Raw genomic sequence first — 24,965 nt, 5'->3', positions numbered from 1 at the left:
TAATGCTATCTTAGTTGGAAGCGAATACAATTTTTTTCTATTCGTTCTTAGAAAAAGTTTGGATCAAGACAAATTTGAAAGAATCTATTTAGAAGCTCAAAGATTTGTTAATACTAAGGTTGAATTATATCCTTAGTGGGAGAAAAGTGAATATCGAATACGACAGGTCAAAAATAAGTTGAACATCAAGCGCTGATTCAAGAGAATTGTGGTACCGACGTTCTCGTAATGTCAAAATTTTTGGCCGCCAGAGGTCCTTGCAGAAGGCTGCCGTAATCGGTTGACGGTTACTACAGTCGTTCACTGACGAGCGTCGTGATCGGACAAGTTTTCGGCTCGTGACGCTGCGAAGGAAGATGGCAGATTCAGCCATGACCGTTCGGTACGCCGTAGTTGTGACAATCGGTGTATTTTTGTTAAAATCATGCAGTGGAGAAGAGACGGACATAAAGTTAGACAAAAAGGCTCAATTGTTGCACAGGTTGGACAGCTTGAACTTGTTATTGTACACGTTTCTACTAATACTGACAGTGTTAACTATATGGACTTTCAAGCATCGCCGACTGCGATTCTTGCACGAAACTGGCCTCGCTGTCATCTACGGTGAGTCGTCTGCTATTTTGCTACGATTCTCGATTGTTGTTGCTATCTGTTCAACGCCAACCATGCTTATCGATCTCCTTCTATTCGCCCTCGCTCTACCCTAGATACAACCGGACTCACCCCTTTCATCTGCCTTTTTTTTCCGTCTCATCTATTATTAAACAATCATCACGTAAGATTGTTTAGTTCTTTCACTGGTCCGCACGTATTTCACTCGCATTCGTGCAACGCGTGATAAACACGGCAACCTGTCACTGCCCCCCCCTCCCCCTCCTCCTCCTCCAACTCCTCCTCTTCTTCCTCCTCCTCCTCCTAATTCGTCTGTCATTTTCAATTTTCCCTCACGTCTCTGACGGTTAAATCAATTTACTGCTTACCAATAAGTCGATCTGTATAATTCTAAATGTCACGCTCTTGTAACTTAGTCACGAATCATGCATGTTCAGTCCTACTATCAATCACACCTGTTCATTGTTATCAATTTCTATCCATTAGGTTCTTTATGACCCTGGTTTTACGATCTATTATTTGTATACTTTTCTTAATTACGTTCCTAAATTGTTGTTGATGGACATGGGAAAAAAAAAGAAAAACAACCTGTGAAGCAGTATTTAACGAACAAACTTATATACCACTTTTAACAATCGAGACACAGCATGTTGAACGACTTTACCTGGCAGCAGAAAATATAGTGCTCCAAAAGAGGCTTAATTAACTTTGAAAGTCGAATTTTGTTCCATTTTTTTTTCTTTATTTAACTCGCCTTAAGATGTGAGAACTCCACAGCTTTGTTATGTACAACACTATCCATGTATTAGTACTCAATATGGTAATTTTCTTGTGACAAGGAGAGTATAAATTCAATCTTGTCTCAGACATTTAAAAAAAATACATTTCATAGACTGAAGAAAAATATCAGTAACACTAACAAAGACTCAGATTTCTTGGCATTCATTTTAGTTTATCGATTATCAGCAATTGATAGTAGTTATACACAGGTGAACAACTGCTTATTGTTAAGATAATGACGGTGTTGTAACAAGATTCCAATTGCCAAGACCGCTTACTCATCAGAAAGAAAGGCATCGGCTCTATCAATACAAAAAATTTTATACAAGATTTTTTTTACGAAGGTATATGAGTTTCATTGATGAAGTTAAAATTGTCAAGAGAAGAAGAAACCATCATTTCATGTGATAAAAACCTCTGTCCTGGATACTTTAAGACTATGACAATTGAAGAACTAAAATCATATAAGTTGTCAAAATGAAATGTTTCTTGATTTATTATAAAAAAGTAATTCATACATTTCCGTACAACTATCATAAATAATAAATCATAACAAGTTTCAAGAATCTTGGACTTTTATTTATATTAGCGGATATTTGATCTGTATCCGTAAAAGTGGATAACTAAAGTCGTGTTTTGCAGAAAATATTGTAAATATGCTTATGAGACTCTGTTGGCAATTTTCCAAACATAACTTTATAGTCCCTTAATTAAACGGTGTTTTTCTTGCATTCAACAGGACTGATTGTCGGGGCAATAATCCGATATGGTTTCACAAATAGCAGCACAATAGTTCACATGCCTGTAGTACCGGAACCTGATGGTAGCCATTACAATCAGTCGGTACCACCGGATACATTGTGGTTACGTTTTCCGGAAAGTAAGGGTGATGGAACAACCAAGAACAAAACTTTTGCCTATTCCTTTCGTGGAGAAATTTATAAGCGAGACAACGAAATTGACCTCAAGGTAATCAAGCATATTGGAATAAAATCGATTGAACCAACATAGCTGAACATATACCGAATCTTTTTTAATGAAATTCGTCTGATAAATGTTGCTTTTGTATTTGTCAAGCTTAGTATTTATTATGAACTAAAAGTTTGATGTGGTTATTATTAACTTGTAAGCTGTTTCTTAGAATTGAATTTTTCACTTTGGTGTTTATTATATTACAGGCTACATTTGATCCAGAAATCTTCTTCAACATTATTCTACCCCCGATTATATTCCATGCTGGATACAGTTTAAAGAGGGTGAGTTAATGGATTTTCAAAATAGCCATTGTGTGAAAGAAATATTTGAAATTCATTCAAGTTCCAACTGAACGACTTCCTAATCTTATATCTCTGATCAGCAACATTGTCACGCCACACAGATACACAGGTATCGTTTTTACCATCATTATTGTTGTGATTGTTTGTCACTCTACTGTGAAGAATTTTACATATTTTCAGTACAATTTTAAATATTCATCAAATTGCATCTAAGGGACTGCTGAATCTTATCTCTATCTAATTTTAGAGAAATATGTAGTTTAAAAATAAAAAAAATTACAACTGGAGGATAAGAAATTTTTAAATTTATTAATGAAGTAAATAAGTTTTTCCGGTTAGATGAAAAGAACTGCGAATCTTGAACGAAAGCAAGGACTATTATAATCATTTTGTGTTTTAACATATTATAATTCTCAAGTTCTTACATTCAAGAGAAAATATAATCAGGGGAGTTGAGGAAATTAGAAAAATATTGCATAGTTTTAAAATTGTCTGTAGATGTTACGAGGTCCGAGATTGGTCGGGGAAGAATGTCAATGTTGATGAGGGAAACAGGGAAAAGTCAGGGATAATTCAAAGCAAAAAGTGAGGGGCCTCCTTGAACTCTTGTTATGTAATTATCAAACATCTTGACTAATCGATTCACTTCATTATTTAACGCCTTACCATAACATAATTAATTCCTACGTATGAATCGAGTAAACATATTTTTCAAGAATACTATCACCAGTGTTGAACTATGAGCACTTTTGCTCATTATCATAATACATTCAGAGAGATAATAACTCTAGAATGTTGCATAAATATTGAAGAATTCTTGTGATTTCTATTGCTCTTTATCAACTATACACTATCGTTTGTTTCTGTTGTTTTTTCTATCATTTCTGTTTCTTACTTTTTATACACTGACTGTAGTATCTTTTATTGAAATATTCGCATATTATTTCCAGAAATACTTCTTTAGAAATCTTGGCGCTATTTTGACCTACGCATTGATAGGAACTACCATATCTTCCTTTGTCATTGGGTGAGTAGTTACAGACTTCAATAATCAACAAAGTCGTATCAGAATTTCTTGTATAATTTCTTCGGTCTGATAGCAATAAATAAATGTAGCATTATTTGTACCAGATAAGAATAATTACTATCTTCTTCAGCCCCATTCTTTTTAACCTTGCATTTATTGGCAGCACTTTCAATAGATGATAAGTAAATTATTCTCATTATCAGACAAACTTTTCTTATCAATTTCATTATCTTGCTTCGCTCTATATATCTGTCTCTCTTTCTGTTTTAACTGATTATTGCTATGTCTGCGAATATGCAATGAGTCAATAAAAATTGAGGCTTTAAGTCGTTCCTTCATATATATTTATCAATTATGAATACCAAAAATATTAAGGCAATTAGATATTAGATTATCCAACTATTAAACCTAGAAAGTTGAGACACTTTTATCGAAAGGATCTGCTCGCGACGTAACATCTGAAGTCGTAGAACCAGAAATTCATATTTCAAACAATTGAAACACGTTGACAAATCTTTTCTGAATCCTGCAATTACGAAATCTGTTTTTAGTCCAAACTTCTTGATTCGATTTTTCCCACCTCCAGTGTCCCAGTTTCGAAGTGAGGATGATATTTCTTCAATTTTTCTCCAATTTGCAACTTGAATTGAATAGCCTGCAATGAATCTGATTTCTCAATCAAATGTTGTTAGCTTTAGAAGAAATGTTTATTTTAGAAGATGCCAAAATATAATATTTACTCCCGATTATAAAATGGTCGGAAAATGAGTAAAATTCTAAATATTGCTTTTTGTAATCCTTTTCTACGAACAAGCAGAAAAGAACGATAAATGATTAAATATAATGAAATTTTTAATTTCAGCGCACTCATGTACACCTTCATACAGCTGATACCTCATTTAGCTTCATCGTTTACTTTCCTAGACACCTTGTACTTTGGTGCTCTGATCTCGCCAACCGATCCACTGACAATCATTTCCATATTCAACGATCTACACGTTGACGTGAATTTGTACGCTCTTGTCTTTGGAGAGAGTGTGTTGAATGATGCGGTTGCCATTGTGCTTAGTGGGTAAGAAAATTTGTGCACTCAATTTTGCATGCTAATCAAAATTATTTGGGATAAGGATTATTGAGAATGAATACGAATCAGACAATGCAAAGTAAAACTTTACTTTAATGCCCGAACACTAGGTCTATTCAAAACTACGCCGAACGGTATCAGTCAGGCTCTGGCGGGTTTGAAACTTGGGCATTTTTCCAAGCCCTTGGAGATTTTATTAGAATATTCAGCCTGTCGCTGTTCATAGGAGCCACAATGGGCTGCGTTACTGCATTGCTGACTAAGTTCACCCGAGTTAGAGATTTCCCGTTGCTGGAATCTGCCCTCTTCGTCTTGATGTCCTACAGCACTTTTCTCATCGCCGAAGCCTCTGATCTTACAGGTAAGCTGAGATTGCACGTAGTAGGTACAGGGTATCAACTGCTCTATGAATATCCTTAAATCCTCCAATTATCCTGGAAAACAAAAATTGCTGCTCAAGTCCTGGAAAGGTCCTGGGATGTGATATATTGATTGATCCTGGAAAAGTCGACATGATTTTACTTTTTTGAGGTTTTACTTCTTATATATTATTCTTTTCTGGTTTTCAGGCGTCGTTGCTGTACTATTCTGTGGTATATGCCAAGCTCACTACACCTATAACAACTTGAGCGTCGATTCGCGACAACGGACTAAGCAGCTCTTTGAATTGCTCAATTTTTTAGCAGAAAATTTTATTTTCAGCTACATCGGTGTCTCCATGTTCACTTTCCCGAAACATCATTTCGATCCAGGTTTCATTTTCGCTGGATTCGTATCCTTTGCAATGAAATTTTATATATTTTTTTCAGTGCATGGACATTTTCCTTCTGAAATTTTCATTTGCCTGTTCATTTTTTTATACGTACCATGTTTTCAGTGTTACAACATTTACGATCAGGCCCGAATTCTTAGAAAACTTTTCGAATCAATGATTTCTGGTAAGCTGGAAGAGAAGAAATCTTAAAACACTTGTTAATCCTTGACGGAAAATAATTCTAGTTCTGTGCATTGCTTGGTCGAGCAGTGAACGTTTACCCGTTATCCTTCCTCTTGAATTTGGGACGTAACCCAAAAATACCATTGAACTATCAGCACATGTTGTTTTGTGCCGGTTTAAGAGGAGCGATGAGCTTTGCTCTCGCCATTAGAAATACTGTGTCCGATGCTCGGCAAGCTATGCTAACAACGACGAGTCTGATTGTTATTCTCACAGTCATTCTACAGGGTGGTGCCACCACACAGTTTTTAAGCTGGTTCAACATACCGTAAGTCTTATTTTTATCTATTACATCAAGTTTTGAAACCACCATTTGTTTCCTTGTCAGACCAATAATTAATATTTCAGTCTAAAGCTGCCGTTATTATTATATACCGAGATTCTGAAACCACAAACTGATTACAACACAACTATATGCGACACGTGGGATAAAGTTGAATCTTAACCAAGTAAATTCTTTTTTACAGTGTTGGTGTTGACGAAGAAGTTGAAGTATTATCTTACAATGGAGTACGAAGCGTAAGTAATTCATTTATTTATATGAATTGAAAAATCCGTAACTTACATACTTTTAATGAGTATAACATCTGCTTTCTTTAGTTTATATCAATCGTTGTTGAATAGAAAGTTCTACAAAACAACCCTCGTTTATTAATTTAAATTGTGCAGAATTAAACATCAATAATTATTATTATAATTATAAAAATACGCTTCAATTGCCTATTTGATATATTTATCGTATGTCTACTGAAAAAGTGCTCACCTCATATCGTATATTACAATAATTTTTCATACTGTTTTTTCTTCATATATTCATTATGCTTATCCTCCATTGCTTACGCCAAGGTGTACAATTCCATGGACACCACGGGGGTGCGTCAAATATCATTCTTATTATTATCGTTATTATTTAACTGTCATTATTATTGCTATAGTTATTATTACCACTGCTACATAATAATTCAATAACAGTTAAAAGAGGCATGTGTTAATTTTTCAAATCAGCATTAATCAAATCTTTCAGGGAATAGTAAATTGTATAATTTTTGTTCTCGTCGTATAATTCGACTGTAGGCGATAGCTTCTAACTTGTTGAATGCCTTTCTTGTTCTTTGTTGAAATGGTAATACTTGTGAGATCTTTTTCGAAAAAAGGGGATCAATCGATTTGTAAGGAAACTTTTATTATTTTTCCTCAAACTACATTCTAATATATTTATTTTTTAAATTATTTCTTCATCGTTTGTTTGATTTGTTTTTATTTTCGTTCGGAAAAAGTTAGCTGCGTGGGATTAGAATGAAACAAAAATAAAAAAACCAAAATAGAAATCGAGAAAAAAAAACAGCCCAAAAACGGCGTAATTATTTATATGCATCCAAATTAAAACTTCTGGTGTAATAATAATATTTTCTAAGTTGTTTCAAGTCCCTTACAATCTTTTGAATGTTGATGAAGTCATTTTAAAATCTGATAGAATCTTTTTGAAATCACCACTTAAAATCTTTAGATAGATATCATTCGAAATAAGGGAAATTCGCAATAAAAAGCTTATAATTTAATGAATGTGATTGAAAATGCCTTGAGGGTAAAGTAATTGCAAGAATATTAAACACGGTGAAATAAGAAAACACCAAATGAGCGCACGTAATAGCTTATTAAATCTAACTACCGATTGTAATTGTAAAACCCAGTCGAAAAAACTGCTTAATATTCATCTGCGTCTATACGAATGTTGATAGTCTGCTGGCGATGGTGGCTTTGGTGATCCAGAGAGTCGGCGTGAAAGAAGTCCCACGGTACGTTCCCTTTTTTTAAACTTCCAATTTACGCTGCAAAGAAGGTAATTCATTCCTCGTACCTCCTCATGATCCATTGCAACACCATGTAACAAGCCTCCCTTAATTGCAAGTTAACGCGGACACTGTGCATGGCACTGGAACATTCCGCTTGTAGTAGATATAAATTATACGAATTAAAATGTATATGCATATTACTAACAGATCCACGAATGTTATCAAGTTTTGCGTTCATGTGGTTAATAATTAGGAATGAAATCATTGTTTTTTTTTGAGAAAAAAGAGTTTCGGGTTACTAAAGTAAATTTTCAAAATACGTGGGAATGTAGAGGTTTTATTACTGCGCAGAAAATGAAAGTCATTTCGAAAAGAAGAGAAAATTTTTCATCTCAAATTGGAAATTACTTAACTAATAACTGAAAGAATTGACGGATTCGAGATTTCTTAGATTTTGGACTGAAACAATGTGAAAATAGTGAAAAGGAATTGATTGCGTTTTGAGACAATTTCTTCTAAGCCCAATTCATCCTTTTCTAGCCTGAACGTAGGGTAGTTTTGTTAGAGAAACGGTGAAATCCGTGATTAAAATGTTTTGTTTTTTTAGTTTTTTAATCAGTATTTGTCAGTTGCATTTATTTTTCTTAAATAACATCCAACACGTTTGAATTTAGTGCTTAAGAAAAAAGTTATGGAACAAGCCAAAGTGTGTAAATTGGGGAAAACAAAAAATCTAAACTTATACGGTAACGATTCCCCATTTACGGTTTCACAGTACGATTCTATGCAGGGTGGTTCCCTGTCGATGGGTGGAAGCACATCGAAAACAAATGAAAAGGCTCTGCTTGCAAGAATATGGGGCAATTTTGACACCCATTACATGAAACCGTTACTTACACACTCTCGACCAACCCTACTGGACACTCTACCGGTCTGTTGTGGTCCTTTGGCCAGGATCTTGACCACTACTCAGCAAATGACACAGGTATACTTTGTTCCCCTTTGTCTTACCTTTTGTACAGCTTGTGTAAAGATGTCAGTAAAACATGATTGGAACGCTCGATCATACTTTAAAGTCTGAATTTTATATTTTCTGTTAATTAACTTTTGTTTTGTATGACCCTTGAAGGGATTTGAATTTTGCTCAATTTATACAGGACAATGTGGCTCGGAGGGTGGATTCAGACTCTGACTTGTGCCTGGAGGATCGTGACACTGATAGGCGGAGGACGAGCATTCAGCCGGTGAGTTATCATCAACCTGATCTGAATTATACTAACAACCCGTGCTACAGTCACAATGGCTCGGCTCCATCGAACTCTGAAGAGCCTTATGTGGTACTAAATTTTACGCAAAAGTAGACAAACACCAGGAAAAATAGATTTTTCTATTCATGCTATTGCGAGAAATCAATTGCAGGTATCGTATCGTTTCTTTGCGATAAATTGCAAAGTTGAGAATCTGTGCACAAAAAACACGGAAAATAAATTACCGTAAAACGATATCGTGTATGTATATTGAGTGCATGCACGTCAATTTTGTGTAAACAATTATACATACGGGATATGAATTATGTACAGATATGATATTCGCATTGTCAAACGATATGTTTTGTCTATCAACCCAACATTCACCACGATTACTACTTGGTAATTATCGTATTATCAGCTGTTTTAAACCATATCGCTTGGCTTGAACCCTCTTTGATTATGATCTCACCATCCATATTACATCATTCTTATTTATTAATTTATTTATTTATTTCCAACGCTCATTCCGAAGTATTATCGGCATATGTAAACTATAGTTATATACACACATAGAAATTTATTACTAATATATATCCGTGTATTTAAATCGTATAGTATTTCATCTTGAGTATTGAATTTTGTGGAGACAACGGAAAAAACAATATTTTAAAATGAATACAAGGTTGATGAAGTTTTTTCAAATAAAGAAAATTTCGAATACCTACCTCGAAAGACAGAGGGAGCATATAGAATATCGAGCTTCGAGAATTGGATGAAAACTTACTCTACATTTAGAATAGAGAACGACTAATGACTGAAAAACCGATCAACCAAAATTCGCATAAAATAAACAAGTAACTGAATGTGTAACAAAAATTCAAAAATGGCTTGATGTGTTCAAAATAAGCTTTCGACTAATATCGTGCCTGTTATCATAAGCTGGCTTCCAGGCCAATTAACCAGTGAATGATATTAAACTGTTAAGGATGAGGTCTTTTTAAATTTATACCGAAAATGTGCAATTGATTGATTGCAATTAGAAATATTCATTCGTGCGTTAGCAGTTCACTATCAAAATTATCGTGGTTTTCACATTATTTCAAAATATCACACAGTCATGTTCGCTGGCTTCAAGTTACAATATTGCAAAAAGTTCAAAACTTTTGCTTTTGTGAAATGAACGGATTTATTTTTTAAAATTTTTATTATTATTTTTTCATCATATCTGAACAATTCTATCAATTTTTTTTTTCTCAAGGTACAGCTCAAACTTTTTTGGTAATTAAATAGATTACTTACTGGTACAGCTCTCAATTTTTCAGAGGGTTGAAAACCTTACTTCTGTGATGTACCCAAGTCCTTATTTTTTTTACACACTTTGCTAATTATCTATATACATGCAAATTGTTTCTAGAGCTAAAATTTAGGTCGAATGATTAATCGAAAGTATTTAAATATATTATAAATTTGTAGTGTGCTAAAATTACTCGTTGTACCCTCAGGCGGCGGATATTGGTGTGATTTCGTGCTTATTAGAGTAAGGTAGTCATAAAACTAGAGATCGCCTATGATGGCTTCGAAATTTTTTTTTACCGCCTAAAAATTACTTGACGGTTTGCAGGTAGCTTTCATTTCGAAATGATTTGATGGATCAAACGGGGTTGTAAGATTTTAAAAAAGTATATTTGATTTATGTCATATAAATATCCCTCGATTGAAGATAACAATTATCGTTATAATTACATGATTTTTTCTTGATGAAAATACGATTAGTAATTCGTTTGTTCGATTCATTTCTTCAATTCGAACCCTAATTTCAACACATATTGTTAAAATTGCATGATCAAAATAATATCGTGTTTGCTCTTAATTCATGTTGTTTATATAGGGATGTAATAAGATATTCTTGTGTTTTGGAGACAATTTATATTGGCATTTGAGATGTACTTTCTTCGAAATCGATCTTACAATCCTGTAGGTAATTGTGTTTATTAAAAACACGATATACTGCGAATTACACGCCTCGGATAATGCTTGAGCTTGCAAAGGTGTCTGCGATTTCTCTACTTGAGAATGTGACAGATAAAACATCGGTACATAGGTGGGAAAATAAGTTGGTTGCGTGCTTGAGTTAAATGATATGCAGGATGCGTTTTGAAAATTATGTTTAATGAGTAAAGTAACATTCATAAAGTTATATGCATACTGCGAGTGTTTTACAATTTACGTATATGAGATTCATTACTCATATAATACTCATATGTATACAGTCATATTTTAAATATATATACATATATATAAAACTGTACATAAAGCTTGGTATATGTATATGCGTATGAATTATTATGCAGAATCTGGGGCATAAATGATAGAATATATAATTTACTTGGGAATATTTTTTTTTTTTTCTTTTTTTTTTTTTAATGCAGAAGACCTATAACCGTTGAATTTTGGTTTCTAATCAATTTCTTTTAGTGGGAAGCTAACGGCGACGTGGATCTTCCTATGCTTGGAATGGAAGGATATATTCCATTGCGAACGTTGTAAAATGGGACTGATTGTGAGCTGATCGAATCTTACACGATAATCATAGATGTAGCGTACAAATAACAAAAACGACTCCAAAAACTACAACAACAAAAACAACAACAACAACAACAACAACAATAATAACAATAATGAAATTTTGAACTAACATTATATTATTAAACACAAAGTTTTGCACCGTTAAAACTTGAGAATCAAACGCAGAAATTAAAACCTTGTGATAAGCTCCTCCTGTTCCCTCTGCTGCGTCTGAAAACTTTAGAGTTTGCTTACTTTGTATATTCTAATTACACATCACGATGAAAAAGTTCATACACGGTTTCGGAGTAGCTAATTTATCTTTACATCATATACACAATGTTTTATTTTTCTCACTTGTATTATATTTGAAACAATCATTTTCTCTATTCCAATGTTATTACATTATACAGATTCACCGATTGCGTGTTTATTTCAATAACGTATATTTTTCACTTCTCATGTGAAAAGTCTACGTGAATTGATTTTTTAAAAAATTTCAAGTAATTAACAATCGACTTTTCGACTAGTTATAAGTAATACACAATAGTATTGCGTGTATCGTCGCAGCATATAATTTTATTGGGGGATATAATTAGGATCGAGCATTAAACATAATTTTCGAAACAAAGTGTGAGTAAATGTATAAATGTTTTATTTATATGTTATTTTATGATAAATTTATTCATAACACCAAAGTTAGGTACTATAAATTGCTGTACACATAGCTATAATAGTATAATAGTTACTGCATTCCTATATACTAACAATTACCGAAGTTATTATACTTTTTATATGTATAGTTGACGATGTTTGAAGAGTATTTTGCATAGGAAAACAAATTAACGAAAGAAAGAAAATAGCTGAAATTAGAATTTAAAAATTGCACACTAAAGAATTGTTTGCAAAAAGTATTTACCAAGCATTTTTGCACGCGGCTTGGAGGATCCGACCTCACCTCTGGCCTACAACTTCATGTGAGGTGCTGTCTTTAACCATCCGATGAGAGAACTAAATAATATCAAAGAAACATGAAAAGGTTACCTCGGTTTAGCAGAAGGTTTTATTACTTAATTCCTTAATTAACTTAAATGCGTGTCAATGATTGCATTATACCTACACAAGCGATAATCATTGGTATTCGTAATTTAAAAAACAATCATTTTTATACATGTATGTATGTGTATATGTATGTATATATACAAAATCAGCAGCACGATTCATTTATGAATACATACATTCACAAAACAGCATTTGATACGTAGTACAGGGTACAAATGCATTATGTAACGACAGTGTGCCAACTAATTATTTAATTTCACTTTTTCCTCGTTAATTTTTTTTTTCTTTTGATTTATTTTCGCTTATTCCTTCCACACAGCTAGTCAGTTCGTATATACTATACAGAAATTTTATATACGTTTACGTTTGTAAAGGCGATATACCTATAACTATACATATACTAACTGCATATAGGGTGGCGTTGTTTGGATTGGTGTTATCTACTATCATATCACTTTTATTTTCTTTATATGTACAACTGCGCATATTTTATTGTATATGCCTCCTGTTTCTTTTTACTTCTTTTTTTGTTTTTTTTTTTTTTTTGTTTTTCGAAAATGCTCTTTGACAACATATGTGATCTTGTACTTAGTTGATATTTTCTCATCTGAAATAATAATAATAATAATAATGATAATATTAAATGTAATATTATTAGTGATAATATTTTGTAAAACAGTTGAAACATATTCTAGTCTGCATGAACTTTGATATATGTTGTGTGTTTCGATGAGCATTTTTGAAAGAGAATGGTGAATAAAAAAAAGAACAGCGAGATATTGACAGAATTTAAAATAAATATATAATTTTTAAAACAGAACCATGATGACAATTATTTTTTTGATGAATGACTGTTGAAATGCTAATGAAAGTTAGCACGATGATGATGTGGCATATTATATTACTTGATTTCACTTAAATCGTCTATAATAATAACAACAAAAACAACAACAACATGACGATATAATTTTATATCGTATCAAAAAAACTAAATAAATTATAAGTCAGATTAAAACAAGTGATTCATTTTTCAATCCTGTGTACATATGCATGTATATACGTGTAATATGTATGTGTACATATGAATTCATCATGCATAATTTATCAGTATTTTCATTTTTAATACACATTGTTATATCCGTAAATCACATGCATATTTCATTATTCTGCTAATAATACAATCATACTATTATCATACATGGATAGATGTGATATATGAAATATCGGGGCAAATCTGGGAACCTCGAATAAAAGTGAACGATGGGTGCAACACGGGTAACAGGGCGAGAAATGTTGTGTTGAGAAAAGTTTTGTCTCAGAAGCAACTAAAGACCTTTTGACAGTGTATAAAATTAGGATTAGGTGACTTACGTTCGGTGAAAAGTGCATAGAATCGAGTGATTCGGGGGTGTGTATGCGTCAAGAGTGACTCAGTGTGTAAAATATAGCATTTTACTTGCGTGCGTGCGTCAACGCTGCTTTACCGCACTGTTTGGAAACGAAGTAACTTCGAGCATGCTTCACAAGCTTTCGAAAAACGAACTTACTAAGCAGGTGTTGAAAGTAATTAAATTTTTTGGACATTTTTTTTTTTTTTTTTTTTTTTATCGAGTAATTTTTTCCGATTTTTCACACTTTAAGCCAGATAAAAATTTGAACCCTTCACCATTTCTTCTACACTTTTCCAATTTCAGTCGGGGTATCCATTTTGCCCTGGTATCGCCTACATCTAATCTTTAAAACTTACACATATTTCAAATATTTTTTAACTTCCTTACTTTGAATTTTTATTCATTCGCAGACGTGTATTCCAATCAGCCCTGCTAACGGAATGTATTTATCATCCGTGGTTTCAGTCCAGCTCTAATTGCAACAGATAAGTTATGTTTTAGTTATAAATATGATTTGTTTGTGTTTTTTTTTAGTTTTCGTATTATTATTGTCTTTACTATTTATACGTCGAATGGATTATACCACTAATTCTGACACACTTTTCTCTTATAAAAACTAAAATTTATATCGCATCTACGTGCGGGATTCGATACCGTTTAGGAAATTAGTCTACTTTCTGATTTCTATTCTAAAAGGTTTAAAGGATTGTTTTCTGATTTGTTATAGTTGCGAAATTTTGATACTCACTGATACAAGCTATTGGTAATAAAAATTAGTAAGTGAATTATTTGCAATATGGAATGAATCGATAGTGAAAACAAAAAAACCAAAACAATATTCAAATGCAAATAAAATAAACAGAAGCAACTTAGGCCACTTTATTATCGATTTACAAATATATGTCAATTTCACAACTGTTTTTTGGAAAAACGAAAATAGCCCTGTACGAAAATTGCAAAAGAAAATGGAAAACAAAAATGACTACAAATTCTAATCTTATTTACAATTTTGAGGTATATGCAAAAGTGTGCCAGAATACCAACTCGTGGAATGAAGTCAACGTATACATTGTTCCTTAATTTTTTCCACTCGAGGGTTTTGTGTAGAGTTTTTATTATTACTATGTCGTACGTCGTGCACAAAAAAAAAAAAAAGCAAAAGAAGAAAAAAAAAACTGTAAAAAAAAAATAAATAAAAAATAAAAAATGTAGGAATTAAAAGAATAGGGTCGAAAATGAAGAAAAATGTTTGATGCGTTATCGTCATCCGGTTGAAGGTGCGTGCACGCTTGCGTATTGCAGTATTATTTAAATACCAATTATAAAATAGATAATTTACACTGGATAAAAACTGCGTATATATATATAATATATATATGCCTGTAGCTGTAATGCATAGAGCTTGATTCAGTGAATTCAATTGTAATTACAATAATGCACTCTCGGTTTGAATTTGTTAGGGCCTACTATACATTAAATAACATATTGTGTGACACTATTGATGGTTGATGGTTTCAATCGTTTGTGTGGGTCAGCTTGGAACTGTGACGGGAGAAGTTAGTCCGGGGCAACAACCGCTGCACACACGAGTCGCCCTGCCAGGTTTGATTGGCAGACATTTATAAACTATTGCTATTGATAATATTGTTATTAGTATCGATGGTAATCGCGTGGCTTATGAAAAAACAAAAAAAAAAAATTGAAGAAGGAACCACAATTACCGAATCTCGTCTTTCTTATACATTATACACTAATGAATTATAGCTATCATGACGCATTATACGCTCATTGTACCAATTGTCGGGTTTCATATTCTGAACCATTTGCGGTTACGTTTGAAGCTTGTATTCACCATAGGGAATTCGAATGATTTTTTTGTAGTATTGTTAATTATTTGGTAATCTAGTCAAAGAAGTTTTAATCAAGTAATAAGTCACAAAATTCTTTGGACTCAGTTGTATATGTTTCATGGAATCATTCGATGACATCAATTAATATTCACGTTTGAGATGATACATTTTTCATATTCCTTATTACCGATGATTGCGTGAAACGTTTTTTTCTTTTCAATGATATTCACGCTTTACAGTAATGTACGTAATATAAATATACTTTCCGTGGCAGAAACTTACATGAAAAAATCATTCTATTTCCCTACCACTGTATTTGTAATTACCTACATAAATTATACATTGTTCATAGTTTCGAACGTACTTTACCGTAAGCCGGATAGTTCAAGGAGTAATTTGTAAATCTTATCGCACTTTTACCAAATTGTATAGAGGTTTATACAGATTTTTTTATAGAATATTACGCATCCTCTGTTTGGTGATGTGGAGAATTTTTGGCATGCACGCCTCTGGCTTGAAAAAACAGGCACAAAATGTATTGTTTTGAAAGAAAAAATTTCAAAATAAACTTTTGAGTGCAAAAATACCACGGTAACACGGTGTATAATTTTTCAAGCTGAATTTATTGACCAGATAATTTATAAACCGAAGAATAGATTCATTCACCTTCAGTTTTTGTCTGCAGGAAACTATGGGTGTCAGTCAAAATTCAAGTGAAATTCACAAGTCCGAGGTATAGCTTTGCGAAAATCCGGTGTTCTACGGTTATTAAATCAGTCCTGTACAATCATTGAAATACCTGTAATTGATCGCTGATCAAAATAGAGGTTTGAATTTATGCATAAAAATTATACAAACGAATTAAATATATTTACTTTCATGAAATGTTTTCTATGTATACTGACTTACAAACGATTATTATATGTATACATACTGTAACGTAGTGGTTTAGGATATTTTATACAAATCTTTAAACAGATTTCATAACGTTTCATTGATTCGAATTATAAAAAAGTTGGAAAAAAAAATGACATTTCATTCTATATATTTCTATTCAATTGATATATTGACCGCGCGCCAAAACTAAAATTCGAGGATCAATATTGTTAGAATTTATTATATAATTATAGGTAAAAAATTTAAGTTTGGGCTGTGATCTCTCTTTACTCCTTGGAAAATGGAAATGAAAAAAAAAATATATATATATATATATATAATATACGTATAACTTATATTTCTATGAGAAATTTTGAATATTCATCGAATGTAAACATTTGTCGCTGCAGTCTTGGTGTCAATTTATTTATTTTTTTTTCTTTTGACCTAGAAAAATCAATAAAAACAACTATATGAGTCGAGCATGGGTCATGTTTGAAACTCTTGTATCAGTATATATTTGTAAGCTGAGAAAGTATAACAGCGTGAACTTATTATACTCGATGCGATCACTTGCATAAATTCCTCAAATGATTTTTTTTCATGTTGATTTAATTTAGTTTATTACATATATGTATCTTGATTTTTCAACAAATTACCGAAAAGACACTGGTCGTATGTAAATGGAAATATCTCGTTTTGATTGTTACGATTGTTTTTCATCCATGTAATGAATTATTGATGTTCAATTCCATCTGTATTACTGTAGGTACTATTACGATAATGTTGTGATACTACACATACATGATAATTTGTATTACGTACATATATATATATACATATACCTATATACATACATGTATATATATGTATAGGTATATAATATACACCACTTGATAGTATTTAATAAAGTCTCTGTAAACTATACCTTCTTCATCTTCACCTTATCGTGCTCTCTTCCCTTTCTCTACAATTACTCTTAACAATTGTGATTTATGAAATACAAATTATTATCAAATTCACGTCGGAAACGGTTGAATATTCTGATTTTTCCTACGTTGGCCATGATATAATCCCCGCGATTTGCAAAATACTTTCAATAAGTCTCTAAAATAAAAAGTGTATGATTTTTAGTATTGCCATTTCATTTCAGGTGTTCTCTTACGTACTGTTTTAGCATTTGTGATTATTTGTTCAAAAACTTTATGAATATTCATCTGAAAGCAGTAGAAGAAAAGATAAACTGTTCGAGGAAGCATTTCAAGAATGAACTTGGTGTAGTTCACCATCTCAGAATTTCTGGGTTGATCGCTCCACAGTCGGTTGAACCATTGGATTTCTGCAGTCGGTAATTCAAGAAGTTTTCTTCACTTCCAAGAGCATTTGAGCAGCGCTAAAACCCTGATCACATGGTGGGGATTATCTTACAGAGTACTAAAAAACAACACGCTCTGGATAAAGGTATGAACCACACGAAGAGAAATTTCTTATTGTGGTTACTACGTAGTCCTTAATACCTATTTTCATTTTCTAGTGTATCTGAAAAATATAGTTGTGGGTATTAAATGAAACTAATGACCAAGGTGGGTGAGTGACGATGGAAGTGGATGAAATACCGTAGAACTAAGAGAATGAAGAACCGAAAGAAACTAATCGTAAGCCATGTATTACTCTTGCACTGCAGTGGTCTCTGAAAGGGTAGAAACAGAGTAACTCTGTGAATTGGATTACAAGCTCAGAGACAACCGCAAGTCTATGTTCCATCAGAAAAGACATAAATTTCAGTTAATTCATATCAAAATTGAACTGTACTCGAAGATATTAGTTGTTTGTGCTGCTGGTCGTTATAGTTCAATACTAATTGTCCGTACATAGCGATGCACATTCAATGGCTTCCGAAATATTCGATCATTACAGAATTCACTTATAGCATAAACAGGCGATTCCATTTTTTTTCATCCTCACGGTATCAGGAAGTTGTATTAGGAATTCGTATCGTGCACGAGCCGCCGGGAAAGAAGTAAGCTCTCGGTAGGCGTATATTTTGAATGAAAAGCAAGGAAGTGGTATGGTATATTGGTATGGTTCGTGGCGACGTTAGGTTCTTGCTGGAAAAAAAAAATTAAACAAAAAAAAAAAGAAAAAATCGGAAATTGAATTTCCAGTTGAACATGTGACGTAAATACAAAACTCATCGGGTTCCTCTTTATCGTTGAACGAGCATGTAACTTGGGGAGGTTACTGCTCACTCCCGTCGTACTTTACCGTACACATCCGTCGCAATTTAAACTTTCCACAATTCAAGTGGCATGGGAATGCCGTACTGGAACACGTGGAAGCCCTTTCAATTTGTACCTTCGTATATAATATACAATCGTAACTAGAACTCAGTAGGTACATGGTTAATTAACAACTATTCTCACTAAACTTTGACGCATGATTCACTAGACGTGTTGACGCAATACCCGCAAACTCAATCTGACAAACAATATAGGTACTGGTTGCAAAATACTTTCCGAATACACAGGCTGTCGTTAATTCATAATATCAATAGGTTTTAAAGGTTTTTCGATATATTGTTTTATAAATATTTTCACCAGTATTCACGGGCTGACAGGAATTCTTGTTACTAGATATATACAATCGTTCACTCTGGTAATGCCATAGATTTTCACTCTTTGATATTTCCTGCATACTTTCACAATCAGAATTATAGTTCCTGACTTATCAGAGCGTTTGAAACCCGTACGCGAAAAAATTGCATACTATGAATTTATGGGGTCGACGCATCATTTGTGGCATACTGTATTGTTTGAAAATTAGTAGTTACGTAGATCAAATCACTTCTGTGCCATTTCTTGCCATAAACTCAGATGACACGTAAGTCGTAACGCGTATGGCCACAACTGGTACTAGGATGTTAAAAACTGGTACGTCTTATACCCTACCGGTTCATTGTAAGGTGCTAGAATTAGAGGTATTAAGAATTATGATTAGAATTATCATAGAATAATGATTTCAAATTAGTGGAAAAACTTTATAACGAGAGCAACTTTGAACCGTACACGTCCTGCTCAGATCTCGAGAGGAATGAGCGTTACCGTCACGTCAATGTAACGTCTTCTTGCGAGTGGTTCGATGTCCGCCGCATTGAAAGGAGGTATTATATCGACCAAGCGCCCCATACAGCTTTGAATAATGTATCCTTTACACGATTTTAAAAGTATAAAAAATATCGATACACTTCCCATAAGCTGCAAGGATATTTTCCCTACCAAATCACGTTACAGCTTCCATTTCCTTTAAGAATCTCGGCTGGAAGGCGAGACATGGCGTTTCGTCGCTGAAGGTACGGAGGGTCGCGTTTAAGGTGAAAGTAAAGAAGGAATTGGGTGTAGTTGGCTGGTTTTCTCTCCCGTGGAACGGTTGGCTGATTGATGGGTAGCATCGATCAGAGACCCCGCTAGCAAGCTACATTAACTTTATATTAAATACTTCATCATTTCCGTAAGCGTCGTGTGTACAACGTTGCGATACCTCCAGTATACACGTACGAATCACGTAGCTAGTAACCCCGGCTACTTTACTTCGAGCATCAATAACCCTTCACCGTACCGGCAGAGTGGCTTTCATTCTTTAAAACGGATCACTTTTTCATTAAAAACCAATGTGAAAGGGTCGACCAAACTTGACTGAGCCGCGCAAAGTGTCTGCGAAACGAGCTTTCCGACCCTGGAACCGATAATGTGGGATGCAGAGGGTGTAGAACGGGTTCGAGTGAAGGAGAACGCGGTGATTCGTCAATATTTTGGCAAAATGAAAATCTGCTTAAATTCTGAACTATTTGACTGAATTTTCAGGGATACCATAATTCACAGGGATAAATATGGGGAATCAGAAGTAGGAATATGATCGCGCTGAAGTTATGTGGTGTTACTGAACACCGCATCGAAGGGAACTGTGAAACAAACTAGAAAACAGTGGAAAACAAGGTCCAATTTGCGCACCACCGGAAATTAAGCTCCCTGATAGCAAGAGATTGTGTATAATGGATGCCGCGTGCTATGTTTATACGGTGATCCTGAATCTGAGCACACCTCATCGTCACAGGAAGCGAGTTTCATAACAAAAACTAGCTCTACCGGTGATAAGCGATCTGTGAAGAACGACGATCCTCTGTCCTGGATAATATACAACAATTAACCAAGTCATTAAAAGGAGACTGAAGGAGTAACAAGAGTAATTACGCACGGCTAAGGCAATGAATGCCTGGAAGCCCTCTGCGTGACAAACACATTGATGAGCCACGTGCTGGCGAAGTAATTCCGACCTATTTGTTTAGGAATATCGATGCCAACCGACTTGCCAATAAAGCGCCATCTTGGTGTGTTACTTTAGTATTTACTGGGATTAATATTCTAGTCATAAAATTGTTCGTAATATTTATATTATGAAGATCATCATACTTGTTTGATGCTGAATTCGGTATTCGAGTGATTGCGCAAATATCACCTTTCATTCGAATAACAAGAACGTGTGATACGCTATCGGCGGATTCCGTGAATAGTTGAATTAGTTTGAACTGAAATACGGTTTATTCGCTGATAAGTAATAGGTATGATCACAATCCCTGCTTAATTTTGACATCAAAAGTCACTGTTCGTACTGAATTGTAGTATAGTTAACTAAAGAATATATCTGGACTCAACGGCTGACCATCGAAGCGCCTAGCCGCTTGAGTCTGTACTCGCCAGGAAAGATAAAATACGTATTTCTTTTCTGAAATGTCATGACTAAAATCATTATACATCATATCATATCATCATACATCATACATTATACATCGTACATAGTATTAGAGGTCGGAACCATAGTTTGGATGCTCAGATGTTCGGAAAGTGACGTTACCCAAAATTTTCTTTCCTTCCTTCGTTATTTCTCTCCCGTTGATCCCACGCTCCTTTTGCTGCGTTTTCTGAGTTCCTTGGGGTCCAATTGGTCGTGAAAGAGTCATACGAATCAATTCTGAGACGAAAAATTTTTTGGTCAAAAAAAAAGGAAGGTTAACCCCTTTGTATTTTTGGAGAAAATTTTGGCGATTTTCAAAAGTGCTGGAATAAATTAATTGTGGCACTATTCCGACGTAATTTTGCGAGAGAAATCGATTGGGCGCAGTCCCAATACGCTGCGATCAACGCATCGAAAGTTACAGCCAAAAAACGAAAACCTGAATTTTCGACATTTTTCAGCAGGTGCTTTTTTCCTGGTATCTTCTCTCCCGTTGATCCCACGCTCCTTTTGCTGCGTTTTCTGAGTTCCTTGGGGTCCAATTGGTCGGGAAAGAGTCATACGAATCAATTCTGAGACGAAAAATTTTTTGGTCAAAAAAAAAGGAAGGTTAACCCCTTTGTATTTTTGGCGAAAATTTTGGCGATTTTCAAAAGTGCTGGAATAAATTAATTGTGGCACTATTCCGACGTAATTTTGCGAGAGAAATCGATTGGGCGCAGTCCCAATACGCTGCGATCAACGCATCGAAAGTTACAGCCAAAAAACGAAAACCTGAATTTTCGACATTTTTCAGCAGGTGCTTTTTTCCTCGTATCTTCTCTCCCGTTGATCCCACGCTCCTTTTGCTGCGTTTTCTGAGTTCCTTGGGGTCCAATTGGTCGGGAAAGAGTCATACGAATCAATTCTGAGACGAAAAATTTTTTGGTCAAAAAAAAAGGAAGGTTAACCCCTTTGTATTTTTGGCGAAAATTTTGGCGATTTTCAAAAGTGCTGGAATAAATTAATTGTGGCACTATTCCGACGTAATTTTGCGAGAGAAATCGATTGGGCGCAGTCCCAATACGCTGCGATCAACGCATCGAAAGTTACAGCCAAAAAACGAAAACCTGAATTTTCGACATTTTTCAGCAGGTGCTTTTTTCCTCGTATCTTCTCTCCCGTTGATCCCACGCTCCTTTTGCTGCGTTTCCTGAGTTCCTTGGGGTCCAATTGGTCGGGAAAGAGTCATACGAATCAATTCTGAGACGAAAAATTTTTTGGTCAAAAAAAAAGGAAGGTTAACCCCTTTGTATTTTTGGCGAAAATTTTGGCGATTTTCAAAAGTGCTGGAATAAATTAATTGTGGCACTATTCCGACGTAATTTTGCGAGAGAAATCGATTGGGCGCAGTCCCAATACGCTGCGATCAACGCATCGAAAGTTACAGCCAAAAAACGAAAACCTGAATTTTCGACATTTTTCAGCAGGTGCTTTTTTCCTCGTATCTTCTCTCCCGTTGATCCCACGCTCCTTTTGCTGCGTTTTCTGAGTTCCTTGGGGTCCAATTGGTCGGGAAAGCGTCATACGAATCAATTCTGAGACGAAAAATTTTTTGGTCAAAAAAAAAGGAAGGTTAACCCCTTTGTATTTTTGGCGAAAATTTTGGCGATTTTCAAAAGTGCTGGAATAAATTAATTGTGGCACTATTCCGACGTAATTTTGCGAGAGAAATCGATTGGGCGCAGTCCCAATACGCTGCGATCAACGCATCGAAAGTTACAGCCAAAAAACGAAAACCTGAATTTTCGACATTTTTCAGCAGGTGCTTTTTTCCTCGTATCTTCTCTCCCGTTGATCCCACGCTCCTTTTGCTGCGTTTTCTGAGTTCCTTGGGGTCCAATTGGTCGGGAAAGAGTCATACGAATCAATTCTGAGACGAAAAATTTTTTGGTCAAAAAAAAAAGGAAGGTTAACCCCTTTGTATTTTTGGCGAAAATTTTGGCGATTTTCAAAAGTGCTGGAATAAATTAATTGTGGCACTATTCCGACGTAATTTTGCGAGAGAAATCGATTGGGCGCAGTCCCGATACGCTGCGATCAACGCATCGAAAGTTACAGCCAAAAAACGAAAACCTGAATTTTCGACATTTTTCAGCAGGTGCTTTTTTCCTCGTATCTTCTCTCCCGTTGATCCCACGCTCCTTTTGCTGCGTTTTCTGAGTTCCTTGGGGTCCAATTGGTCGGGAAAGAGTCATACGAATCAATTCTGAGACGAAAAATTTTTTGGTCAAAAAAAAAGGAAGGTTAACCCCTTTGTATTTTTGGCGAAAATTTTGGCGATTTTCAAAAGTGCTGGAATAAATTAATTGTGGCACTATTCCGACGTAATTTTGCGAGAGAAATCGATTGGGCGCAGTCCCAATACGCTGCGATCAACGCATCGAAAGTTACAGCCAAAAAACGAAAACCTGAATTTTCGACATTTTTCAGCAGGTGCTTTTTTCCTCGTATCTTCTCTCCCGTTGATCCCACGCTCCTTTTGCTGCGTTTTCTGAGTTCCTTGGGGTCCAATTGGTCGGGAAGGAGTCATACGAATCAATTCTGAGACGAAAAATTTTTTGGTCAAAAAAAAAGGAAGGTTAACCCCTTTGTATTTTTGGCGAAAATTTTGGCGATTTTCAAAAGTGCTGGAATAAATTAATTGTGGCACTATTCCGACGTAATTTTGCGAGAGAAATCGATTGGGCGCAGTCCCAATACGCTGCGATCAACGCATCGAAAGTTACAGCCAAAAAACGAATACCTGAATTTTCGACATTTTTCAGCAGGTGCTTTTTTCCTCGTATCTTCTCTCCCGTTGATCCCACGCTCCTTTTGCTGCGTTTCCTGAGTTCCTTGGGGTCCAATTGGTCGGGAAAGAGTCATACGAATCAATTCTGAGACGAAAAATTTTTTGGTCAAAAAAAAAGGAAGGTTAACCCCTTTGTATTTTTGGCGAAAATTTTGGCGATTTTCAAAAGTGCTGGAATAAATTAATTGTGGCACTATTCCGACGTAATTTTGCGAGAGAAATCGATTGGGCGCAGTCCCAATACGCTGCGATCAACGCATCGAAAGTTACAGCCAAAAAACGAAAACCTGAATTTTCGACATTTTTCAGCAGGTGCTTTTTTCCTCGTATCTTCTCTCCCGTTGATCCCACGCTCCTTTTGCTGCGTTTTCTGAGTTCCTTGGGGTCCAATTGGTCGGGAAAGCGTCATACGAATCAATTCTGAGACGAAAAATTTTTTGGTCAAAAAAAAAGGAAGGTTAACCCCTTTGTATTTTTGGCGAAAATTTTGGCGATTTTCAAAAGTGCTGGAATAAATTAATTGTGGCACTATTCCGACGTAATTTTGCGAGAGAAATCGATTGGGCGCAGTCCCAATACGCTGCGATCAACGCATCGAAAGTTACAGCCAAAAAACGAAAACCTGAATTTTCGACATTTTTCAGCAGGTGCTTTTTTCCTCGTATCTTCTCTCCCGTTGATCCCACGCTCCTTTTGCTGCGTTTTCTGAGTTCCTTGGGGTCCAATTGGTCGGGAAAGAGTCATACGAATCAATTCTGAGACGAAAAATTTTTTGGTCAA

General features: G+C 34.7%; 1 protein-coding gene across 9 annotated transcripts; it reads left to right on the top strand.

Annotated features, from left to right (window-relative positions):
- Positions 1-165: 165 nt before the first annotated feature.
- On the top strand, positions 166-17,489 carry LOC124176914 (sodium/hydrogen exchanger 7). 9 transcript variants are annotated; one of them, XM_046558790.1, is made up of 13 exons: positions 182-603; positions 2,132-2,361; positions 2,571-2,648; positions 3,620-3,696; positions 4,559-4,768; positions 4,891-5,141; positions 5,350-5,552; positions 5,780-6,045; positions 6,245-6,296; positions 7,517-7,573; positions 8,346-8,555; positions 8,728-8,814; positions 12,331-13,394. In XM_046558790.1, exons 1-13 carry the CDS (start codon positions 357-359, stop codon positions 12,364-12,366), a joined length of 2,004 nt encoding a protein of 667 aa, XP_046414746.1. In that variant the 5' UTR covers positions 182-356; the 3' UTR covers positions 12,367-13,394. The 9 variants fall into 9 exon arrangements, with proteins under 9 accessions (XP_046414749.1, XP_046414741.1, XP_046414748.1 ...); XM_046558788.1 differs by having other exon boundaries at positions 11,296-13,394; XM_046558786.1 differs by lacking the exon at positions 12,331-13,394 and adding an exon at positions 15,374-17,489 and having other exon boundaries at positions 183-603.
- The last annotated feature ends 7,476 nt before the right edge of the window (positions 17,490-24,965 follow it).

The sequence above is a fragment of the Neodiprion fabricii genome, chromosome 2 (genome assembly GCF_021155785.1).
Source record: "Neodiprion fabricii isolate iyNeoFabr1 chromosome 2, iyNeoFabr1.1, whole genome shotgun sequence".
Lineage (NCBI taxonomy): Eukaryota > Metazoa > Arthropoda > Insecta > Hymenoptera > Diprionidae > Neodiprion > Neodiprion fabricii.
The sequence above is the reverse complement of the archived record's forward strand: the minus strand, read 5'-3'. Positions and strand labels throughout refer to the sequence as shown.

Bases quoted from the DNA above. Each gene is read 5' to 3' on its own strand.
- LOC124176914 (XM_046558785.1), top strand. From the start codon at position 357: ATGGCAGATTCAGCCATGACCGTTCGGTACGCCGTAGTTGTGACAATC. The intron at 3,697-4,558 runs GTGAGTAGTTAC...TTTTAATTTCAG, and splicing joins ATATCTTCCTTTGTCATTGG to CGCACTCATGTACACCTTCA. The intron at 6,297-7,516 runs GTAAGTAATTCA...GAATGTTGATAG, and splicing joins CTTACAATGGAGTACGAAGC to TCTGCTGGCGATGGTGGCTT.